This window comes from Jaculus jaculus, chromosome 3, assembly GCF_020740685.1.
Source record: "Jaculus jaculus isolate mJacJac1 chromosome 3, mJacJac1.mat.Y.cur, whole genome shotgun sequence".
Taxonomy (NCBI): domain Eukaryota; kingdom Metazoa; phylum Chordata; class Mammalia; order Rodentia; family Dipodidae; genus Jaculus; species Jaculus jaculus.
The window spans coordinates 143,372,860-143,398,095 of record NC_059104.1 but is presented as its reverse complement, the minus strand read 5'-3'; the positions used below and the strand labels follow the sequence as shown (position 1 = coordinate 143,398,095).

At 44.9% G+C, this 25,236-nt stretch overlaps 1 protein-coding gene across 2 annotated transcripts in view; it reads left to right on the top strand.

The window, feature by feature from the left end:
• The first annotated feature begins 320 nt into the window (after positions 1 to 320).
• The window catches only part of Slco3a1 (solute carrier organic anion transporter family member 3A1), a 306,863-nt gene continuing 281,947 nt past the window's right edge, over positions 321 to 25,236 (top strand). For both annotated transcript variants that reach the window (XM_004658168.2, XM_004658166.3), the window contains exon 1: positions 321 to 510. In XM_004658168.2, coding sequence (XP_004658225.1) covers positions 331 to 510 — 180 coding nt within the window. In that variant the 5' untranslated portion in view covers positions 321 to 330. The remainder of the gene's footprint in view (positions 511 to 25,236) is intronic.

Below are 25,236 nucleotides of genomic sequence, written 5' to 3'. Positions count from 1 at the left end.
GGCGAGGCGGCGGCGGCGGCGGGCGGGCGGCGCGAGGCGTCCCTGTGATTGGCACAGGCTGAGCCGGAGGAGGAGGCGAGGGGAGGGCAGAGGAGGAGGAGGAGGAGGAGGAAGGGGGCGAGCGCGGCGGCGGCGGCGGCGAGGAGCGGTGCCTCTCTCTCCAGCCGCGGCAGGACGGGGGCGGCCGCCGCGGGCCCGGGGCGGGGACAGCACGCAGCCTCGCGGAGCGCATCCCCGCCCGGCAGCGGCCGGGATACCCGTGGCGAGCGGGAAAGCGGCGGCGGCGGCGGCGGAGGAGGAGGAGGAGGACGAGGAGGAGAAGGAGGAAGGATGCAGGGGAAGAAGCCGGGCGGCTCGTCGGGCGGCGGCCGGAGCGGCGAGCTGCAGGGGGACGAGGCGCAGAGGAACAAGAAGAAGAAAAAGAAGGTGTCCTGTTTCTCCAACATCAAAATCTTCTTGGTGTCCGAGTGCGCCTTGATGCTGGCGCAGGGCACGGTGGGCGCCTACCTGGTGAGTCCGGGTACCAACTCCACGGTGGACCCCCTTCTGCGACGGCGCTCTCCTACTGCCGCCTGGCACCGAGGAGGGGACTCCCCCCTCCCTTCCCCGGGGCGCCCGGGGTGGGGTGGGGTGGGGTGGGGTGGAGTGGGGCAGCAGGCGGGCACGACCTCGGCCCGGCGCGGCGCGGAGGTTGGCGACTTGGTGCAGAGGCGGCCGCCTGGGGAGCTGCCTGCCCGCTGGGGCTGCTGCCGCGAGAGCCGCCCGGAGCCGGAGCAGGAGCCGGGAGCGGGCCGGACCGTGTGAATGCCAATGCCGGCAGCAGCTAGCGCGCCTGGCACAGGTTGGGGGGGGGTGCCCGCGACGAGAATCTGCGGGCAGGTGGGCGTGAAACTGTCTTAATCGCTCTTGAAAGAGGATATAGATGGTGAGTTCAGGAGCCTTCTCGGAGAGGAAGGCATCCTGGTGGTCGTGACCTGCACATGGGAAGAGGGGGGAAAAAAACCAAACAACAAATCAGTTATCATTCCGTGTCGTGTCCTCCACTCTCCATTTCATCCGCCCGGAGAACAAATCATTATGCATCATTTTCCCCAGGCTGTTTCTCCATCCGCCAATTATGGGGGGATTTAAACAGCGTAGAGTAAAAGGCACCCGCCCGAGTGTGGCCCTGATCTGAGTGAGTCCAGGCTTGCCCAGAGGATGTTCTCCCCTCTATCCCAGTAGCTAGCTACCTCTGCGCACCAGAGCTAAAGTTAAAGCACCCCAGAGCAGCGGTGAGTTTGTGTACTTAGTCCTAGCCACCCGCTCTCAGAGCTCAGTTCCCCGCCTTGGTCTGTGGCTCACAAGGGGAGGGCGTGTGCATCGTTGAGCGCAATATGTATCGGTTTTATTTGTCCTCAGAAAGGGGTTCTTGATGCTCCAATGGCCCATGGGCGCATATCAAACCAGAGCAAACAGCTTGTCATGACTCAGCATTGTCACGTACCTACTGGGCTCAGGTGGTCCGAACTTGAGTTGCACATGCTAGCGTGCTTCCAGATACCTGCGCTGTCTAAACAGGAAAAGATTCCTCGGAGTAGATACGGAGAAATCATTACTTGCCTATTGACCTGAGACTGGAATCAAATGTCACAGACTAGAGTGTTGGTGAGCAAGCCTGATGGATATGGAATGGGACAGGTTTCGGCTCTTGGATAACTACATCCAGAGGTAGAGCCATGCGAGTCCATGTGGTCACGAATCCCCCATTCCTGGTTCTGGGTTAAAGTTAATAAGGGACAGACGCTGGGTGCCTTGTACCATTCGCAATGTCATAATGTTCCTAAAGCTAGAGTAAAGTAGAGCTTGGTCAAAGTTAGCTATGTGGTTACAAGGGTGTGTGTGTGTGTGTGTGTGTGTGTGTGTGTGTGTGTGTTGGAAAGATGGCTGTACTAACTCAGCTCTGTTCTTTGGGTGGCAGAACTTTAGGGCTTTTAAAAAATCAAATGCATTGCTCTTGCTGCTTCCCAGATGAAAGACATTTACATCGCTGTCTTTGTCACATGCATTCACAATATGGACGCTGCGTGTGAGCCCTGGAGCCAACAGTGTTTTGTAAAATGCATGCATCGTGTCTAGAGTTATATTACAAAGTTACAGGCAGCACGTGTGGATTTGGAATTTGGAAGATGGGGATTGTCATGTTCAGGAGGGCAGCAGCTTCCTCAGGGGGAATTTGACTGTTACAATATTTAGAAAGTTCCATGTATTACTAGGTGGAAGCATACATTAATAACAGTAGAAATGAATCTACTGTATTGTCGCATACGTAAACTACATAGTGTCTAGCCTAGTTTGTGTGTAAAAAGGAGGTAATTAGTGTATCAACACCTGACTCTAGATTATTTCTTTTTTTCTCTGAAACCAAGTTTGCTGTATGGATTGCGTTATATTTGCGGCCAGCAGCGAGATAACTTTTCATCCCAGGAATGATGAAAGAAGGCGTGAGTTTAGGAATTTACACTTGTGGTAACTGAAGGGTTTTGGAAGGAAGTGAGCCTGGGCTTCAAGCAGAGGTTTGGCCTTGCTCCTTGAGAAAGTTAAAAGGCATAGCGCTCCTGGAGTGGGGACTTCTTCAAGCCCGCGCTGTCCTCAGGAGATTGGAGGTTACCTTGACTCCCGGGACAGGGAACTGCAGCAGACAGGGCAGGAATTCAGTCCACCTGGTGGTGGAATTCTGGTATTTCTAGCCTTTGTTGATTGAAAGCTTGATGGGGGGAGGGGTCACAGGTAACTGGAGCCAACAGGTGTCTTGCCACAAAGCAGATGGAGACCTAGGAGAGAACAGGCCTAGGACACGGAATTCACTGTAGTCACGAGAGCACAGGCATGAGGTTCTCAGGACCCGGCTTGGCCCACGCTTGACATTGCCACCCAAACCTCATGAAAGTAAGTAGATGACTGACCAGGCCAGACTGAGTCAGTTTACTGTGTGTGGGCTTTACTCCTCTGGGCCTCCCGCCCCACCCCCAAGCTTTCTCCTCATCTGTCATTTGGATTTGGGAGATGGGGGGGGGGGGAGTTTCATTTTTCTTGCTGCTGTGGGAGTCTTCTCAGGATCACTGGGGAATGAGCTATTGCAGGAGGTTTGCTGGAAAGGCAGACTTGTTCCTTGGTGCCCATCCTAGGAAAGCTGAGGTGCTGTATCTGAAGGAGATCACAAAGGCGGGGTCCATGTGCAAGTGATGTGTGTATATGATCTTCCCATTAGCAATCAGCCTACCCTTGTGGTAAAGTGCTTTCAGACACCCCGTGAAGGGCTTGCCTTGGGACATTGCCAACAATGCTTCCTTATGTGGCAGAAGAGGTTGACTGTGTCTCGATGTCAGTGACATTATGCAGCTACTGTATTTTGTATCTCCATGGGTACCTTTTCTTTTTAACATTTTGGAAGTTTCATTTCATTTTTTCTTCTTCTTTTTTTTTTTCTGAAAGGACAGATTTACCCGTGTCCTCAGTGTGTCCTCAGTGACATTGGTTTAGTCTTCCCAACTGCAGAACGTAAGCAGAAAGTGGCCTGTGATTTGAGAAGCAACTTGGAAAAGTAGGACCCATATGCATGTGTGTGCAGGTGTGCTTTCCCTTGGACCTGCCCCGGAAGAAGAACTGTGTTTGCGAAGTCCATCAGTCATGACAGTGCTCTCTGAGAACCTGCCACTGTTTTTTGTTTGTTTGTTTGTTTGTTTTTTTTTTCCCCTGGGCCTCGGGCCTTACCAGGGAGCAGCCAGCCTGAGTGATGCTATTGAATGATACAGGATGGTGCCATCCAGGTCAGCTATGGACTCTGAAATGTGTTACCATTGCAAATGTCTTCTCTATACATGCTTCAGAGAAGCCAGCAGTTGCAAGGATGTTCTGTTGCAGTGACTTAAGCTGTTTGGGTGCCTATGAAATACAAGGTTTTTTTTTTTTTTTTTAGCCTAAGGAAAAAAGGCCTGCTGAGTTTGATGTCATTGTATGCAGAATAGACAATGCAGTGTGAATTTCTGGTACTTGGGTGTTTGCTTCTGGTGGCTCTAGTCTGAGCTGACCTATTTACAAGGATGTAACTGCTGTCTAAGTCCTGGGCTACTGGAAGGAGGTACAGGCATGTGGGAACTGTGTGGAGAGAAAGGCATTCTGTGTGTGCTTTATCTGTGCTTTGTAGCGACTCCCTGAGATGTGTCAAGCCATTCACAGAGGGTAGCCCTGCAGAGACAGGTCTGTGTGGGCTATCAAATTACTGAGGACTCAAGCAGATAAGGATGTGTACAGGAAATTAAAACTGCTGACACCATGAGCAATTATGAAGGAGGCTCACAGGGACAAGTGAATTTGAATTTCCTTGGGATGAAAATGGATGAAAGGCCAGTACAGCCTCCTGGGTGGGGGTCCTGGGCAGCTCTTACGACAGTGGGCATTTCCCTGTTTAGAGTTACGCAGAAGTGTTCCCAAGGTTGTGGTGGCAAAGTACTGACATAGATGACTGTGTGTGTTTACCCATGCTCTGTCTCCCTGCTCTATAGTCACTTATTTTTTATAACACACACACACGCACACACACACGCACACACACACACATATATAATTTATTTATTTATTATTTATTTGAGAGAGGGGGAGAGGGAGAGAATGGGGATGCTAGGGCATCCAGCCACTGCAAATGAACTCCAGATGCATGAGCCTCCTTGTGCATTTGACTTATGTGGGTCCCGGAGAATTGAACTGGGATCCTTTGGCTTCACAGGCAAATGCCTTAACCGTTAAGCCATCTCTCCAGCCCTAATCACTTATTTTTATGCTGGAGGATATTCCTCAGGTTAGCAATTAATGGATGAAGTGGAGCCGTGGGGCATGTTACTCTTTATTTTTTTAAGCATCATTTTGAAGATGGATTTTTGCATATCCAGCCCAACAGAAGACAGCTGAGACACATTTTTAACATCCTTGTCAAATTAGTGTGATGACTGAGGTAACTGTATCTAACTTAATCAAATTATTTTATACACTCATAGTTACTCAGAGCTACAAATTTCCTGCCATTTGTATAATTACTATATAGCCCCAGGTAGCAAAAATCAAATGACTCTGAATTTTTTTTTCACTACTGATTGGTTTTAAATGTTTAACTAATAATCGTTAAGGGAAAAATGTATTTCTGGAAATTTATTTCAAGCTGCTTTGTGTACATATCTTTGTTTCTTCAGTGTGTGGGGAGTGGGGTTGTGTGTTTAATAATGGAAGAATAGAAATCAGCTGTAAAGTGAGCAAGCTCTCTTTCCCGAATTTTGTAAAGTCTACCTTTATTTTAATTTTTGACCTTTTATCAGAAAGATGTCATATGGGGCTGGAGAAATGGCTTAGCAGTTAAGGTGTTTACCTACAAAGCCTCAGTACCCCAGTTCAATTCCCACGTAAGGCAGATACACAAGGGGGCATATGCATCTGGAGTTGGTTTACAGTGGCTGGAGGTCCTGGCGTGCCCATTCTCTCTTCTCTCTGCCTCTTCCTCTCTCTCAAATAAACAAGAAAATAAAGTAGTTTAAACAAGGTGCTCTGCCCTTCTCTAGAGGCCGGGCTGTGTGGCTCTGCCGGGAGGATTGGGTGCTTGGTGGGAAGGGCATCTTCCTTGCAGCACGCTACGTGGGTTTCCTCCAGCAGCCAGTGCTGAATCCTGAGGAGGGCAGCTCCAGCAGGAAGGTCTTTGACTTTGCTTCAAGTATCTGATAGCAGACTTTGAGGTACTGCTTTGGTTAGAGGCCCGGTTCACATAGCACACAGGCCTGGGAATGAGAAAGTGTAGTGGAAAATTGAAGGGGTAGCCACATTTGATATTCCAGGATAATCAGACTTCCTGCTTGCTGCCTTTCTCTAACCTGACTTCTCGTTTCAGGTGCATACTGAACTTGTGCAGATTTCACTAAGTACTCATTAATAAGCATGTTTCTATGAGGAAGAGTCATGGTACTTGCCTTTATATTCCTTCTGCTTTGCATATGTGCTCATGTTCTGTGCATTACTGTTCGCATTGCATATTTGCAGGCATCACTGGGTAAAGGGTGGCATATGCTGAATAGTGTATGTTGTATATTTCAAAGAAGACACTGTGGTTGTGATTTTGTAATGTTATGTTCCCAGTGCTGGGTACTGAGCCCAAGACCTTGCACATGCCAAGGAAAGATGAGGTGCCACCCCAGTCCCTCAATGGTGACCGATGGTCTTATATATGAATTTATAATCTATACTCTTCTCAGAAAAGTTGACTGTATTTTATTGCTCATCGAACATGCCTTTGATAATTTGTACCCCCCCCCAAAAATAGCACCATGGGGGACTAGGGAGGTGGCTCAGTAGTAAGAGCTATTGTTGTGCACGCATGAGGACCTGGGCTTCATTGCCAATATCCACATCAAAAGCTGAGCATGGTTCTACATGTCTGTAACCGCAGCGCTGAGCAGGGTGGAGACGACAGCGCTGCTGAGGCTCTCTGGCCAGCTAGACTTAGTAAGAAAGGAGGAGTCACGAGTTCATCGGGAGACTCTGTCTCAGTAGAGCTAGGTGGAAGGGCGACAGAAGATACCTGGTGTCTTTCTCTGGTCTCTCCATGTGTGCTCACGGGGTGTACCTATCTGTGCACCCTTGTGCATACAACACACACACACACCCCGAAAGATAGCATTCTTGATTTTTTTATTGTTGCTTTCTATTTCTGTTTCTGTATTGACAGAAGATAAAATAAGCAGATCAAAGTGGAATTGTTGACCTTGACAAATGAATTTGGTATGTTTCAAAGATACTTACAGCTTTTCCATCTAACTGTTACTGGATTAGCACGTGAGATATTACTTCTCAGTGATGAAAACTCCCAAGTAAAATGGTTAGAACTGTCAGGTGGAGGACTAGGGAGATGGTTCTGCCAGTAAAGTGCTCACAACTCTCATCAAGAGAAAGTCAGCAGAGGGTGCATGAGACGCCACACCTCCCCGGGGGTAAATAGTGGAGACTGGTGATCGCTGGCAAAGGAGAAGCCATGTCCTTTAGTGAGGCAGCCTTTGAGGCATTGCTCAGTCTCTAGTGAATAACCTTCTACCTATGAGTATGCATGCGATCCTAATTTAAATCACTGGGTCAAAAAATAAAAATAAACAAGGCAGGGAAGTAGGATGAGGATCTGGTGGGAAGACGAAGGGTTTTAGTGGGAGAGGAAAGGAGAAGAGAGAGGGTGAGTGAGAGGGCCAAAATGCACTGTTTACGAGTATGAAATTATCCAGAGAAAGAGAAGAAAGGAAAAGAAATCCAGGTGTGATGGCACGTGGTTGTCATTGCAGCACTGGGATGGCTGAGGCAGGTTTCTATGGCTCACTGGCCGGCCAGTCTAGCCTATTTGGTAAGCTTCAGGTCATTGAGAGAGCCTGTCTCAGAGGAGGTAGATGACATTCCTGAGGAATAACAACTGACTTTGTCTTTTAGATTCCACATACATGCGCACACATAAGCACATGCGCGCATGCACACTCACACACACACACACACACACACACACACAGTGGAGAACGGCAAGTGTTTGTGGCAGTGGTGGCGTTGAATGAGTGTCGGAAGACCTGGGATTCATTCCTGTGCCACCCCCACTCTGTTACCATCTCTGCAACCTTTAGGGCAGTTACTTAACCTCCTTACTTTTTCATTTTAAAACTGGGATGACAATAGTGGTTCCAGTGAGACCATGAGAATTGGCTGCAAAGCATGTTGAACACCATCTGGTACAAAGTGAGTCTCCAATGATACTAGCTATTATTAGCATGGCTAATCAAAATTACTGCAAAAGTAGTGATGATGTGGCCCCAGCCAATGAGAAATATAGTCATTTCAGTTAAGCTCTGGCTTTGTTGTAGTGAATTGTATACTCAGGGTGTTTCCTGTTCTGCATGAACGCTTTTGTCTGGGGTTGGTGGGGGGGGAGAAGTTTTTTGAAGATGTGAAGTAAGTTATGTCTCCACTTGCTAGTTCTTTAGATTCCCTTCTTATAAGCACAACAATCCATTTCATCTTCAGCATGGCAAACTTAAGTCACGTGGGAGAGAGAATCACAACCCAGGCATTGTTAATTGGGAGAGGTAGACATTCTGTTGCCTCACTTTGAGAAGTCCTTATTATCCACCTCTTTGATCTATGGCCACATTGGTAGCAAAGATGGTAAGCAGCTGAGAGTCAAAGACTAGGAGTCAGAAGACCTGCATTTCAGCTTGGATCTGCTACTTAGCAGCTTCTGGCTACCTGATCCTCAAGATGATCACCTGAAACATGGGGTTAATGATACCTTGGTGCGCAGTTCAGAGGTTTCAGTGAATGGTCATTTGGTAGAGTGCTGCCTATAGTCATCATTTGCTTTAGCGATGACATGGTGAGTCCCATCACTGGCCTGGGCACCAGAAGAGGTCCCTCCCAGGGATACTGTGTAGAGAGCTTGGGTTTCTCTTTCCTGAGTTGGTGACCTTAGTTCCTGTAGCTTGTTCTGCTCTGAGGCTGAATGGTCACTTCAAGGGATTCTGAGATTTCAGGAGAGAGAGGATCAAGGAACATATGCTGTGGACATATGTTGCCCTCCAGGCAGCCTTGTTTCAGACTGGTGACCTTGGAGCTCAGCCCCGCTGCCCAGAATCACTCAGGTCTTAGACTGCACCTTGGTCTTCTTTCCATCATGTCTTTGCCAGTACATGTGTGGACATTTCTTCCACCTTTGTTGTGTTTTGGTTTCTCAGAATTAGGGCAGAGGAGCTGCTTATATGGCCTTGCTTCCCATCCCATGACCACGTCCCTCTCAGCTGTGGCTGTTGGCATTCGATTATGAGCACAGCCACTGCACACCACGGGCCTTCCAGGCACAGGGTCAGAGGCAGCCTTCATGCCCCTAGTCTGGTTGAAACAGTCCTTGGGAAGGAAGGAGAGGGAACTAGCTCCTCTCAGTGAATCAGGTTGTGGTTCATTTGTCAGGTGAGGTTTTCCACCCACATTCTTATTCTATGGGATTCCTGAGACAATGTGTGTTCCTGGAGGACCACAGAGCCAGGAAAGCCTGCTGAATTTGTAGTGACAATGCCAAGGGTACAAGATCTTCTATAGTTACAGCTTGCAGTGAGGCATCCTGAGGATCCTCCACTTGGGCTTCTTACTACTTTTTTTTTTTTTTTTTTTTTGACACAGGATATGATTCAGCCCAGGCTGGTGTCAAGGATGACCTTGAATTCCTTATCCTCTTGCCTCCACCTCCCAAGTTCTGGGATTGTAAATGTGTAATATGAAGCTTTGCCGGTGGTCAAACCCAGGGCTTCGGCATGCTAAACAAGCATTCTACCTACTGAGCTGTGTGTCAAGCCTTTCATTTGTGCTTTCTAATGACAGTACATGATGGACACATTCCCTTGGATGCATGTGGAATCTCAGCAGCCAGCCCTCCCCGTGTCCTTCGTTCAGGACCTCTTTGAGGCTTTAAGTCCATCCCCTGTGTCAAAGGACACTCTTGACGGAAGACTTAATTGGTTACTTCCTTAACAACAAAGATGGTAACCAGCCTAGCTGTTTCTCAGATGCTGAAACACCTCTCATCACAGAATAACTGTTTCTCACCATTTAAAATACAGTAGTTGGTCATTAGAATATTACTGGAATTAAACAGAAGTCCCGTCTATAGCCTTTCCAGAGAAGGTATATTGCAAATACCTTAAAGCAAACTGTAGAAAGGCTGCTATCTGTGTTGCAGGTAACTGAGAGCCAACCCTTTCTTTTGCTTCATGTTTTCTCCATAAATGCCCAGTCATCCCCCTTTGGAACTCTGTTCCCAAAGCATGTGGCACTGCAGGCGTCATTCTAAGGTATCTAGTAATGAGTCGAAGAGAGTCCTGACTGCAGTCAGGCTATCTTATTTCCTTAACGATTTTTTTTTTTTTTTTAAAAAAAATCTTTGCCTTGAGCTTGAAAATCCTGGGAGAAGGCTGTGGCTATCCACACATTCAAGCAGCCAGTCCTGAGACTGTCACATTGCCAGAGTGTGGCAGAAGGGACAAGTTCTAGCAGTTCATGCCCTTATGTGACACTTCCATCCTTATGTCTGTTCATCCATCTGTCTATCTATGCTCTGTCCGTGAGCACTGTATGATGTGGGGGCAGATTCCTATTGATCTGACAAGCTGTCCTTCAGAACAGCTTTGGAGACTCTTTTGAGAGAATAAACCTGGCTGTCCAGGTAGTCCTTGAGACTCTTGGAAGCTCTTGTATTGCATTTCTTATCACTGTGGCTAAATACTGAGAGAACAACTTTTGGGAGGGAATATTTCTTGTGTTCACCTTTTCAGAGAGTTCAGTGTATGGTACTTTGATCTCATGCACTTGGGTAGATCATCATGGTGGCTGAAGTGTGTGGAGAAGGAAGACACAGCTCACTTCATGGTAGATAGGAAAGAGAGACACTGGGGACCAGGTATAACTTTAAAACACATGCTTCCCCTGCCCTCAGTGACATACTTTCTCCAAATTTCTCCATATTCCGAAGTTTTCACCACCATCCAAAATAGTGCCACTAGCTAGAGATAATGCCCTCAAGAGAAAATTCCTCAAGGTGTAGCAGGGTTTTAGAGATTCAGGAAAAGTACTCAAACTCCAAAACCCTGAGTTTGTATCTGTTTTAAACAAAGAATTGGAATAGAACAGAGAAGGATAGTTCGCAAACTATTATATTGATTCAAGAAAGTCAGGGTTGGTGAGGGAGAGTCTATGGACCAAGAAAGGGGAAATAGATACACACACACAGTCCGAGAGCCTATGTGGGAGTGAAGCTTGAGCCTGGGGCAAAAAATGTGAAAGGGATTTTATTAGATGTAGAGTAGAAATGAGAAGAAAAGTACACAGAGGTCCTGCAATGTGGAAGGCAGGCGGGGTAGGGAGTGCATGTGGGAATAGGGTAATGCCCCAATCTCAGCCCAGCAGGCCAAGGTGAGGGGGTTGCCATGACAGTCATCTGGGAGTTGGGGAGATGTGCAAACCCAACAAGCAGCCTTGTTCACTTTATGAGGATTTGTTTATAATCTTATTGTGGTGAGCTTTACCTTCAAACTCAGGTGAGCCCGAGAGTGAGCTGATTGGTCTTGAGAGTGAGCTGATTGGTCTTGGGCTCGGGGCTGGCTCAGGAGGATAGGGCAAGACTGCTGAGTGGATGAGAAAGTCAGGGTTGGTGAGGGAGAGTCTATGGACCAAGAAAGGGGAAATAGATACACACACACAGTCCGAGAGCCTATGTGGGAGTGAAGCTTGAGCCTGGGGCAAAAAATGTGAAAGGGATTTTATTAGATGTAGAGTAGAAATGAGAAGAAAAGTACACAGAGGTCCTGCAATGTGGAAGGCAGGCGGGGTAGGGAGTGCATGTGGGAATAGGGTAATGCCCCAATCTCAGCCCAGCAGGCCAAGGTGAGGGGGTTGCCATGACAGTCATCTGGGAGTTGGGGAGATGTGCAAACCCAACAAGCAGCCTTGTTCACTTTATGAGGATTTGTTTATAATCTTATTGTGGTGAGCTTTACCTTCAAACTCAGGTGAGCCCGAGAGTGAGCTGATTGGTCTTGGGCTCGGGGCTGGCTCAGGAGGATAGGGCAAGACTGCTGAGTGGATGGCTCAACTCTGGTTCTGCTGAAGCAGACAGGCACACTGTTCCCCCTCTCCTGAATGGAGAGATACGTAATACCTAGTACCTAATTCTTCCTCATTTTGTATCTAAACCTCTAAAGTTTATGTAGTGGTTTGAATGTAAAATGCCCCATAGACCTCGTGTGTTTTGAATACTTGGTTCCCATCTGGTAGAGAGAGTTGCAGAGCCCTTGGGAGATGGCACCTTGATAAAGGAGGGGTGCCACTGAGGGCAGACCTTGAGGTTTTAGTCCAGTCCATTGGGTATTCAGGTCTAGCTCACTGAGACTACTAACTTCCTGCTGCCATGACAAAATGTGACACCCAGGCTGTCTGCTTTACCATGTTTTCCCTGACATGATGAAACCTCCCCTGGAAACTCTTGCCAGAAATAAACCCTTTCTTCCCATAAACTGCTTCTGGTCAGGTGCTTTGTCCTGGTAACAAGAAGGTAAGTGCAACATTCTCCCTCCAGAGTGAGCTAAGCTTCCAGTAATGTGGCATTAGGAGACACAGGCAGGGTCTGAATCGGGCTGCAATAGTGTCTTGGGGAAAAGAATGGAATAGGGAGACAGGATAGATATCTCACACGGCACTCCTCACACACCTCTAAGAACTCTGAGGAAGGCAGTAAAGACATTTTTTTTTTTTTTTCCCCTGGGGACAACTTGTCACAGTGGTGTTTTTCAGTTAAAGACAATTATAAAAATATTCATCAGAAATGGCTATCGTCTTTCCCCTACCTTTGGAAAACGCTTATGGAAAATAGGCCTGCTCTTTCTCTAATTGTTGGATTTCTCTTCCATCTTCTGCTGATGAGAATGAAAAATTACCTCCTTGAATCAAAGCAAGTTGTAAAACTGCCCTGGACTGGTTATATAAGGTTGAAAATACTGTACCTGGAATTGTGTTTACTCTGCTAAGAAGTCTCTTAATGAAGATGAAAATTTCTAAGTAACATGGACCCACATGCTTTTATTATGTAATATTCAATTACTGTGATCCATCCTGTAAAATAAAGAATGATGTTGATGAGTTAAGCTCTCAGTTGGCTTTTGGGGTCAGAATTGTTTGAAGATCTCTAGATACACAGAATGACCTATAGCAGTATCCCTCCAGCTGAGCCAGCTGCTTCACGACCGTCCTCCCTTCTCTCGGGGATGCACAAAGCTTGCTCAGAAGTCACTCCAGCTCACCAGGTTGTCCAGGGCAGGGCTCGGGGAAAGGTCTTCTTTAGAGACTGCGCAGTACTGCAAAGGTCTGCAAGTGCAGCCATGCACGGTCTTTGGGCCATTGCTCCTTCCCAAGCACTGGTGATTTGCTGCTGTTGGTGAGATAATTTGAATAACTTACCATATGTTCCAATGTGGCCCATCACTCCATTCTCTCTCTCTCTTTTTCATATGTGTGGTATACACGTGTTGTGCATGTGTGTGCATGCATGTAGAGATGTAGAGGTAGTAACATCAGGTGACCTCAATTGTTCACTATATTTTTTTTTCAGATAAGTTCTCTCATTGAACCGGATCTCATAGTTTCTTGATTAACTAGCCAGCAAGCCTCAGGGAGACTTCTGTTTCCTCTTCCCCAGCACTGGGATTCCAGGAAGTGCGGTGACATCTGGCTTTTACTTGGGTGCTGGGAATCTGAACTCAGGTCCTCATGCTGGAGAGGCACTTTTCCTATTGAGCCATCTTTCTAGCCCCACACCGTTCTCTTCTTGAAGCTATGCATAAGGAGTCCATAGCACCCTCTCCATTTGAGCTGAGTCCAGCTTCCTCCTGAATGTAGGCTGAGGTTTTTTGTTGTTGTTAGCTTTTTTGTTTCTGTTGTTGTTTTGAACCAAGTGAGAAAAGGGAGAAAATACTTCAAGGGATCTAGATGTCTTGAAATATATATATAGAATAGCTTCACATAGGCCTTTTCTGTACTTATGCAAAAGCAAAAAAATAGGGCAAGGATTCTGATTTATTATATACAGTATTTGTGTTGCTTTCTCAGGACTGGTAAATATTTGGATAGGTTAGGAGCTTGACATACCAACAACATTTTTTTTTTTTTTTTTTTGCCAGCCAAATGGAGAATATCTTTTGGAAACTAAAGAAACTCATAAATTTTCACCTCCCCATTACCTTTGCCAAACCAAGGAGATGTATATAAATAGATCAAAAGGTCACCAAGCAGCTTTACAGATCTGCAACTGCAGGTGAGGGAGTTGCTGGGAGCTTGCTTATTGCACCCCAGGCTAGAGTGCTGCATGAGCCTGCAGCCCTTGGGTGAATTCCAAGTGCAGCTCCACTCACAGGTGGAATGAATCATTCAATATGCAAACTGCTTCTGTGTCCTGTGCTTTGCCCTGGCCAAGTATTCAAAGATCTGTTCTTAGACCTTATTAAATATAGTTGGTCCCGAGTTGTCTGGGGTGGGGGGGGGCTCCTCATTTAGAAGTTAAACCATTCCCAGAGCAAAAATAATTGAAAAGAATTTGCATTTACGCCAGGCATATACAGCCTTACTGCTATTTTAACTATTTTTAGCATTTATATTGCGTTATATATCATAAGTCATGTAAAATATACAAGGAGATGCATATAGGTTATATGCAAATCCTTTTTATTTGTTTAGGTGCTAAGTACCAAACCTAGGACTGTGCACATTTCTGTACTTTTTTAGAAACCATTATTTATTTATTTATTTTGAGGCCAGGTCTCGTGGAACCTACACTGTCCTCAAAACCACTGTGTAGATGAGAATGACCTTTACCTTCTGGTCCTCCTACCTCCTGAGTGCTGGGATTACAGGTGTGTGCCTCCAGACCTGGTTTATGGGGTGCTGGAGATCCAACCCAGGGCTTCCTGTATTCGAGACGAGCACTCTAACAATTGCTCTGCAGCTCTAGCCCCTCTGTGCTTTTTTTTTTTTTATATCAGAGGTTTGCACATCTATAGATCTGTTATCAAGAGCTGCTCGGGAATCTATGCTTTGAAGATTCAGAAGGATAGCTATGGAACACTGTAAAACCTTCATGTTTATGGCTTTCATTTTAAGGCAAAATCTGGTCACAGCTGCAGATGTACAGAAGAAGCAGAGACAATGGAAAGGTTTGCTCTTTAATGATTACAAACATATATACATAAAAACACAAGTAAGCATTTATGTAAAGCTCTGAGGTGCTCCGAAGTCTGAAACTTTTGAGTGCACAACACCATGAATAGAAAATTCCACACAGGATCCCATGTGCAACAGGTCAGTCAAAACATAAGCACATTAACATGCCATGTAAAATTACCTACAAACTGTGTGCTTAGGGTATGTAGAAAACATAAATGTGTTTCATCTTTACACTTGGATCCTATTCCCTTGATATCTCATTGTATATATACAAGTATTCTAAATTTCAAAGAAACCATATAAATCTGAAATATTTCTGGTCCACACACTTTGGATAAATATTGGCATATGCTGGGAAAATATTACTCATTTTTGTTACTTATTATTTTAGGAAAACAAACAGTTTCATGTTTTCCAGTGGATACCATACCAATACTTGTTGTTCTGATAAACAGATAAAAATGCATACATTTGGGGCTGGGGAAATTGCTGAGTGGTTAAGGCATTTGCTTGCAAAGCCTAAGGACCCCAGTTTGATTCCCCAGGACCCTCATAAGCCAGATACACAAGGAGGCACATGCTTCTGGAGTTCGTTTGCAGTGGCTGGAGGCCCTGGCATGCCATTCTGTCTTTCTCTCTGCCTGTTTCTCTCTCTCTCTCTCAAATAAATAAATAAAATATTCTAGAAATGCATACATTTATATTTATTTGCCTTTTGATACTTCAGGTTTCAATGGGAAGTACTCTCGTTTTTTAAAAAAATGCTGGTAACAGGACAGCGATTAAAAATAATTCAAGGGCTCGAGGTACCTGAGGCTATTAGAGATATGACTCAGTATGACAAATGAAACATTTTAGATTCCAAAAATGGGAAACAAGAGTATCTTGTGTTCAGCGCTGTTGCTTCTGTGGCTACTTTTGTTTTTGTGCCAAGACAACTGAGTGGTGAGGGTCACAGGTGTCCTGCTCGGCTCCGCTGCTTCCTGATTGCTCATTCCTCTTACTCTCCTTCCCTCCAGTGACCATGACTCTAGCCATGCCACCCTTCCCCAACTCTGACAGGTTGTCATAGTCCAGTGGATGGGACCTCAGGGAAGGCCACTGGTCTCTCCTGAGTGGAATTGTCTTTTCAGACTTGTGCCATGGACAGTATTCGCATCATCATCCCAGCACCTTCTTTGCACTCCTCACCACCCTTCTTCAGTGGATGGTCCAGCCGAGCTCCTTGCCTCCTGCACACGGGTCTCTAGAGATCCAGGTCCACCGTCCCCCCACACTGCAAGCCAGTCCTAGTGCGCTGTATTCTTGCACAGGAGTGTATGGGGGGCTTCATGTGTTATTTAAGTCTTCTATTTTGTAGATGTTATAGGGTGGCCATGATGTTCTGACATAGTTAGTATCTCCAATGTTAGACAGAACTCAGGTTGTATTCTCCGTAGTTGTCATATACCTAACAGTAGAAGCAAATGTAACTACTGCTGCTGCTACTATGCACATACGCACACACACACATATACACACATGCACACACACATGCATGCATACATGTGTGTGTGCACCCCCCCCCACAGTTCTACAGGAAAGATGAAGTGACTGACAGTTTCTTCACTGACAGTGGGCTGTGAAGGATGGAGGTGAGAGGTGGACGAGTTGTAGATGTCTCCCTGAGTGCTCCTGAATAAAGAGATCAGGTAGGCGCATTCGTTTTCTAGCGTGGCTGAAATAAATTACCACAAACTGGGTGGCTTAGAAGAATACATTTATTCCCTTAGTTAAATTCTGATTTGGAGAATGGCTCTGGAGGCTAAAGTCTGAAGCCAAGGGCTCACATTCCTTGTGTGCCTTTCTTGTGTCTCCCCAGCTTCGGGCAGTGACCCCTGACCCTTAGTGGTCCTTGGCTTCTTGCTAGGTTGGTCACTAATCTCTTCCAGTCATCACATGGCATTTCCTTGTCTTGTCTTTCTGTAAGGACACAGGTCAGATTTTTGTTTGTAAATAAGATAAGCCTTCAGTTTATCTCTTTAAGGGACATACTTTAGTCTGGGCAAAATAAAGGAAAAAAGAAAAAAAAATGGCTGCCAGAATGATGTAACTTTCAGTTCTTTTTAAAAATATATATTTTATATATATATATATATATATATATATATATATATATATATATATATATAAAATATATATTTAATTTGAGAGAGAGGGAGAGAGAGATAAAGAAACTGGGCATGCCAGGGCCTCCAGCCACTGCAAACGAACTCCAGATGCATGTGCCCTTGTGCTTCTGGCTTATGTGGGTCCTGGGGAATAATTGAACCATGGTCCTTCAGCTTTGCAGGCAAATGCCCCAAATGCTAAGCCATTTCTCCAGCTCTTTCAGTTCTTTTAAAGGTTTTGAGTTCAATAGGAGATTTGTGGGCTATTGGTAAGAGAACCACTTATACAATGATAACTTATCTCTGAAGAAATATTGCCAAGTGACCATCCTTGTAAGATACCTTGTAAAACAGTATCTGTGTTTTACTTTATGGTGCTATTATTAGGCTTGTAGGACAAACCTGCTTGGATTATTGGGGAGGTTTCAACCATCCTTCCTCTTTATGGGCATCACTGACTGCAGGGATTGGACTGAATGGTCATGTCGTCTGACTTGGGAGAACGTACAAGTGCTTGCTTGCCGCACAAACGTGAGGACTGTAGTTTGACTCACCAGCATCCATGTAAAAGTCAAGCATGGTAACGTGCCTCTGTTCCCTACTGGCTGACAAGTCAAGCTGAATCTGAACTCTGGGTTCAGCAAGAGACCCTGTCTTCAAAATCAATGTGCAGAAGCAATAGATATCTCTTGTTGAACCTACAGTTCAGAAGACAGCTGACACTGACCTCTTGGCTTCCACATGCACACACACACATTTATGTATATGACACATGTGTAAAAATAAATTAGTACAGAAAGAAAAACAGCTCTCAGATGTGCACATGATTGAGCATGGTATTTGTACATATTTCTTATGCATGTGTACATATGTATGGACGTATTTTTATTACATATCTATGCATGCATGTGTGTGTGACCCTCGTTCCTTCTACCCAGAGTTCTTTGAGAATAGGACAGGGTAAACTTTCCAGCTAGCTTTGTTTCCTTCCTGAATCCCTATCTGATTCTGTGAGTGAGAGGAACTTTCCCACTGTTCAGTGCTGGCCAGGTTTAGATTTGGCGGGGCCAGACATCTGCATTCCCGTTCTATTTATAGCCATGGTGTTTTTTGGGGGGAGGGGATGAGGTGGGAGTGGTAAAGATTCACTGAATTTCTCAGCACAGCCTTATTTTGAAAATAAAAGAAAAAAGAAAAAAAGAAAAAAAAAAAGGCATCTTGCTCCCTGCCAGACTAATTAACTTTGACAGCTTCCTTAAGTGCTGCAAGCAATATTCAGTGGGATGGGCTTGTTCTTGGCCCTCATGGAGTTTATATACCCCATTGAGGGAGATGCCATGTTTATAAGGTTCTCACTAATGACTCATCCATTAGAATGTTTTCAGCCCTAGGCCCCAGGCAGTGGCTGAGCTATCTTGGAGCCTTGCATCTGGTCCTGTTTCTACACAGGCCAACATGGTGTCTGATTGTGGGAGCAGAGTGTTGGTTTGGAAGTGGGAAGTGTGGTTGGACATGGGCCTGGGTGGATGGGAGAATGGTCATATATGGAGGTGTAAGATGATTCTCCCATTGTAGGTCAGGATGTATCCAAGGTTAGGTGTAGAGGTAAGAGGCCGGTGGGGACAGGTCTTGGAGGTGAGAAGGGATACAGAAATGCCAGGGAAGAAGGAGTGGGCTGGGAATCCAGGGCTACAGTTGCATGGGCATGCCAGACCTGGCACTCTGGAGCCTCCACTCTAGTCAGCAGTGTGGGGGTTGGTGGCACCTGTTTTGGCAAAGCTGCTTTCCCTCTGCCTCCCAGCTTTTGAAGTGGTATGGTAGGATAGGCTTCTGGAAGTCAGCCTGCCAGCCATGGAAGGAAGCTGCATCCAAGCTGGCTCAGATTCAGCTCGACAGACAAGCCTTCTATATGTCTGTGGTAGGGTGCGGCTAAGGGGCTAAAGGAGTCTGGTTGGCTTGGAGTGGGACGATCACCAGGCTGGCCATGACAGAGAATGAGGGACTCTCTAGGACTCCTTCTGTAGGCTTCTGGCCTGAGGACACAGTGATCCCTCGGTATTGTACCTCTGTCTTGAATTTCTGCAAGTAAACTAAAATGTAGGAAAGGATCCTACCATGTTTGACTTTTTAAAATAATGCTTTAGCTTGGCTTTAGATTCATCAGTTGTGGATAATTTTAAAGCTGGTAACAAAACAAACTCTGTTCATACACAGGAAATATCTCCCCCCAAAAGTGGGCGAACAGTCCATCACTTAAAAATTTGGAGGAAAGCCACTCAAACTTCCCAAGAGCGGCCTGGCCGTGTGCTGACTGGGCAGTCGTCCTTCCTGGCATAAGCAGATGTGAGGAGCAGGGAGAAAGCTGGCCTGTAAGCAGAGCTAATTGACTATTGGGTGATCTGGGGATTGGGAGCCCGGCTGGGGATTTCTTTGGTGTGGTTTCTCTTTAGCTTCCCAGGGTAGAAGTGTATTAAGATACACTTCTCGGGCTGGAGAGATGGCTTAGTGGTTAAGCACTTGCCTGTGAAGCCTAAGGACCCTGGTTCGAGGCTCGGTTCCCCAGGTCCCACGTTAGCCAGATGCACAAGGGGGCGCACGCATCTGGAGTTCGTTTGCAGAGGCTGGAAGCCCTGGCGCGCCCATTCTCTCTCTCCCTCTATCTGTCTTTCTCTCTGTGTCTGTCGCTCTCAAATAAATAATTAAAAAATATATTTAAAAAAAAAGATACACTTCTCTTCCTAAAATACATGAGGCTAAATAGTTTACAAAGTAAAGAAGCTTATGTAGCTATGAATGGAAATTCCAATCAACATGGTGCCAGTGTCCAGCAAGGGTCCTCTTGGCTGTGTCCTAACAGAGCAGAGAAACAGAAAGAGAAATGGCTGTGTACAGATGGGCCAGGCACACGGAGAGAAGTTGTTTTACAGCAGCCTACTCTGATAAGAATTAGCTGAGTTCTGTGAGAAACACATTAATCCCTACTGAGGATGATGCCCTTCTCTCATGACCTAATCAGTTCCCATCACTTGTCCATACCAGGCTACTGAGAGCCAGATTTCAACACGCAAACATTTCAAGGTATTGCAGTTAATCTTCTTGTTGCAGAGGAAAACACTCAACCTGAAGCAGCTGATGGGAGGAAAGCGTTAATTTCAGGCTTATAGATTGCAGTGGGGAGCTTCATTATGGCAGAAGAAACTGGCCCACTCCGTCAAAGAAACGGCAGTCAGTACCAGCAAACTGGAGCTGACTCTGAACACACACAGCTGGACTCAACCTCGAGGTCCACCCCTGCTGACACACTGCTTCCAGCAGGACTCCACCTCCCAAACACTCTTACTAGATGGGGACTAAGTAGGAAATTTAATCACAAACACCTGAGGCTATGGGGAGATTATGTTCAAACCACCCATGTGCCATAGGACAAGCCATAGGACATGTGTGTGGGGAGCCAGGCCAGGAAGCATTATGCCCTTGTGAGCGGTGATGAGCTGGCTGGAGAGCCTGTGTCCTGTGTATTTAATGTATGCACACATGGCTATTCTGCTAATTCCTACACCAATTTCGTACTTCTGTGTGTTTTATTAATAAAATGATAACTGCTATTCCAGTTAGTACAAAAGGATATGCATATTGTTGGCATTTTCGAGAGTACAGATAAGCATATATATCATTATTTTTTTCCTGAGGTAAGGTCTTACTGTAGCCCAGGCTGGCCTGGAATTCACTATGTAGTTGTAGGCTGGCCTCAAACTCCCAGCAATCCTCCTACCTCTGCCTCCCAAGTACTGGGATTAAAGGTTTGAGCCAACATTCCCAGTTTCATATATACATTTTTTAAAATTTTTTTTATTTATTTATTTGAGAGCGACAGACACAGAGAGAAAGACAGATAGAGGGAGAGAGAGAGAATGGGCGCGCCAGGGCTTCCAGCCTCTGCAAATGAACTCCAGACGCGTGCGCCCCCTTGTGCATCTGGCTAACGTGGGACCTGGGGAACCGAGCCTCGAACCGGGGTCCTTAGGCTTCACAGGCAAGCGCTTAACCGCCAAGCCATCTTTCCAGCCCTCATATATACATTTTTAAAACAGAATAACATTAATCTATTGTACCTAGAACCTGAGCTATAGCCATCAACATTTTGGTACTTGTCCTTTTAATATTGGTCAACCACATTAACACAAGATACACACTGGTACCAGATATGGGATGCAGGGTCATAGAAGTCTTTGTCAGCAATAATTTGTTTTATGTGGCTATGGATAAAGTACTTTTCCTCTCTAATTCTCAATTTCCTCATTTCTAAGATTGGAGGGATATTTATACCTACTTCACATGACTTTATGTGTACTAAATGAGATTATGCCTTCAATCTGCTTAGCCCATGCCTCTGCAATATCAATTACTATTGTCATCTTTTGAACTGCAGCAATAAAATTAATCTCAGTGTGCATTCTGTTTAGGAACATACTCTTTCTCTTAAACCATGGCAATTAGTTTTCAATAATAACAGGCCTTCTTTTCTGGCATCATTGTCTCAAAGAAAATAACTTCACTGTTTTTATAAAAGCAGTCAGCTCACATTATGAAGTAAAATTCAGATTAAAAACTTCGTAAAAGAGATTCTGACTTCTCCATTCAGAATTAACAGTGGTCAGCCTGAGCTAGATAGAGATCCTATTTCAGCCCTCCCCCACCCTGCCAAAAAGAAAGAAATAATTGTGTCTGACAGTTGGGATTTGAGGATTCTTAGGAGTGAGTGGAAGACTCAGCTATGGGGGCCATGGAGGTGTGGACATATCACCATGAGTTTGTATGGGAATAAATGGAGTTTGGATCAGAACACTTGGTTTGTGGCCAGATTCAAGTTTCTGGTTCACTCCTTTGCCACTAGAATTGAACACACTCTGTAGTTCAGGTTTTCCCCTTCAGGTGCCCAGCTGCTCTGGTCATCTTGCTGCCAGGAACAGCAGAGAGCCTGTGTGCCTGTAGGCTGTGCACAGCTTTTGGGGAGGACTGAAAGAGATAGTCAGACAAGTACATGCTTTTTCTCTGTTATTTCCAGAAGGTAGACATTCCTCTAGTGAGGATCAAAGTATGACTTCTTGTAGGATGGAGCAATAATGCCCCCTTACAATTTTCACTAAAGACCATGGATGCTCTGATTTACAGTGGGATTATATCCTGATAAATGTATTGTAAGTCAAAAACATCATCAACCTAAAGAGCACTTAACAGATCACTAAGAGGCATACTTTAGTGCAGCCAACCTTAGATATGCTTAGAACACTTCTGTTAGCCTATGGTGGGGCAGTGGGACAGAACGGTCTGACACAGGACCTATTCTAGCATCAAGTATTGAATATTTCATGCAACGTACTGAATACTGTACTGCAGTGGGGCTATGTAGGAATACTTGCTCATAATGTGAAGTTGAGCAATCATATTCTGAGCTCTTGCAAGCCACTCTTAAGCTGGACCCCTCTATAACATTTCAGACTTATTTCTGCTATACATGGAAAAGTAGCTGGCTATTTCAGTAAAGGTAAGTCATTGATTTCTGCCATTGGTTGTTGCTATAGATTTTTTTTTCCCCTCCTTTATAGGTTTTTTACCTTTGAACTATGAGCACTATTTTCTTAATATTTGACATATAAATCCCAGTATGTAGTACTGCTTTGTGATGTAAGCTATCTATCTTGGAATTTGCTATGTTCTTTCAACCAACAGAGTCATTTCTTGATTCCTTCTGGAGTTTTCCTAAATGTACTATTTGGTACTTTGTGATGAGGATACCTGTTATCTCTATCTTGGATTGTGTTTGAGCCTGCAGTTGTTTGGTTTGCTTTGTTGCGATCCCTTGCTTTTGTCTCTACTTGCTATCTTTGTGTTTAGGTCTCTAGTCAGTAAATTGATTTGAAGGCATCCTTCTTTAGTTCTCTGCAGATTCTGTTTCATGCATCCATTTAATGTTGGTGTTAGCTCCCAGCTTACTTCTTTAGGTCCATCCACATTGTTATTATTATTATTTTCAATGCTGCCTTTGAGTTCTTTATTTAGCTTACATTCTTATTAAGTCCTATGACTCAAAGACCTTTTAACTCCCTGTTGGCTATGATTTTGTTAGGCTGGTATCTTTGTCTCTGATACTGGGTTGCCTCCTTGTCTTTCCCCTTAGGTGAGAGTCTGTTTATAGGTACCCAGGCAACATAATTTGCTTTTTTTGTCTGCTCAATTTATTCTTACCCCAGTAAATCAACTCATATCTTTGTTGTTCTGGGTGTGGGTGATCTCCTGACTTGAAGCTTCTATTTATTTTTCCTCTCTTGTCACATGCTGAAGTTTCAGGCCTGGTTTCATGTTTCTGCGCTGGCTTCTTTAGCCTGGGGACACCGGGGTGAGGTGGCGAAGTTGCTGTAGGTGGTTTGCCCAGTGCTCAGTCAGGTTGCCCCCAGAGACATGATGTGACAGCTCCCACTCCTGGGACCTTTTTAAAGTACTGTGAAGTGGCTTCAACATTCCAGAGTGGGGACATACACTGTGTACCCTTGAGTGCTGACCAGCCCTGATTCACTGTGTGTGTGCCACAGAGCCTTCGTCCTTCTAGCCAGGGTTCCTGCTCTCCCAACCTTGTCCCACCAAAGTCTGGTCTTCAGAAGACAGGATATGTGGATGACCACTCGGATTGTCCTCCTCCACACCTGCATATTTAGTCATGACCTTATCTTCCTTTGTCATTTTACCTTTCCTTTCCTTGGTATACTTTTTTGAGTTTTGTGACAATGGAGTGGACTCCTTTTCTTGTCCATCTCCTCCCATTTTTGGTGTGGTTATTTTATTTCTACTTTAAATTTATTTGGTTAAGTTTCAGAAATGTATATGTAAATTCAGCTTTCCCACTTTAATTGAAAAGTGTCTACTGAAATTTTAAAGACTCTGTGGTATACCAAGCTATTTCCTTTTACTGTATCCCACCCTTTTTGAGCAGTAAGTTTCTTGGAGCTATGGTTTGCTGGTATAAAATGAGGTTTCTCATGGAATTTCACTGTTTTTTTTTTCCATCATTATGAGATGAGATAATATTAAATAGGATGGTCACAAAAAGGAGCCATGATGAAACTATATGGAAAGAGAATTGTTGATTTGTGAGGATATAGTATGTATCAGGAAGTATGTAACTGATCTGGTGAAACTCTCACACAGATCTCATAAAATACATGCCAAAGTAGGACATCCCTAGTTGAAAAATCCAAAGTTTAAAATCAATTTAAATCTGAAATGCTCCAAACTCTAGAACATTCTGAGTACCATCATGGTGTTACAAGTGGAAAACTCCACACATAACAATAACCCTGTGTGGTTGGTCATAGATAAAATGCAGGCACACCAAAAATACTGTATAAAATTACCTTTCAGGGACTAAAGAAATGATTCAGAGGTTAAGACACTTGCCTGCAAAGCCTAAGACTTGGGTTCAATTCCCCAGTACTCATGTAAAGCCAGATGCACAAAATGGTGCATGTATCTGGAGTTCATTTGCAGCAGCTGAGAGCTCTGGAACACCCATTCTCTCTGTTTTTGTTTCTTCACCCCATTTTCTCTGATTGTAAAAAGATAAAATAAAATAAAAGATTACCTTTAGGCTATGTGTATGAGGTGTGGATAAGACTTGAATGAATCTCATGTTTAGACATGAGTTCCATACACTGGATTATCTCAGATCATACATTGATTTCACCTTTTAGCCTTGAGTTCCACTCCTAAAATATCTTATTATGTATGTGCAAATATGACAATATTAGAAAAAAAATCCCAACACTCTGGGCTCAAGCGTTTCTGATAAGGGTTATTTGACCTCAGTGGAGTCAAACATGTTAAAGAACTTGGCCAGCTGGTATTTGTCCTTGTGTCTTTCCATTTGTCTTGGTCTGAAATCTGTTCCTTTCCTGAGACTTCATATGGTCATTTTAAAAAAGAAAGACAGAAAAAAAAAAAACCCTCATAGCTAAAGGGAACAGAATGCTGAAGTATACCAAGTGTTTTCATATTGTCTTAACTTGTTACTACTTATGAGAGAACACTGTTCCCTCTTTCATTTTGAAACTGAGGGATAAAAAGAAACAATATTGAAAGCTGACCAAGGTAGCACAAGCCTTTAATCCTAGCACTCAGGTGGCAAAGGTGAGAGGATTGCCATGAGTCTGAGGCCACCCTGAGAATACATAGTGAATTCCAGGTCAGCCTGGGCTAGAGTGAGACCCTACTTTAAAAAAAATAATAAAAA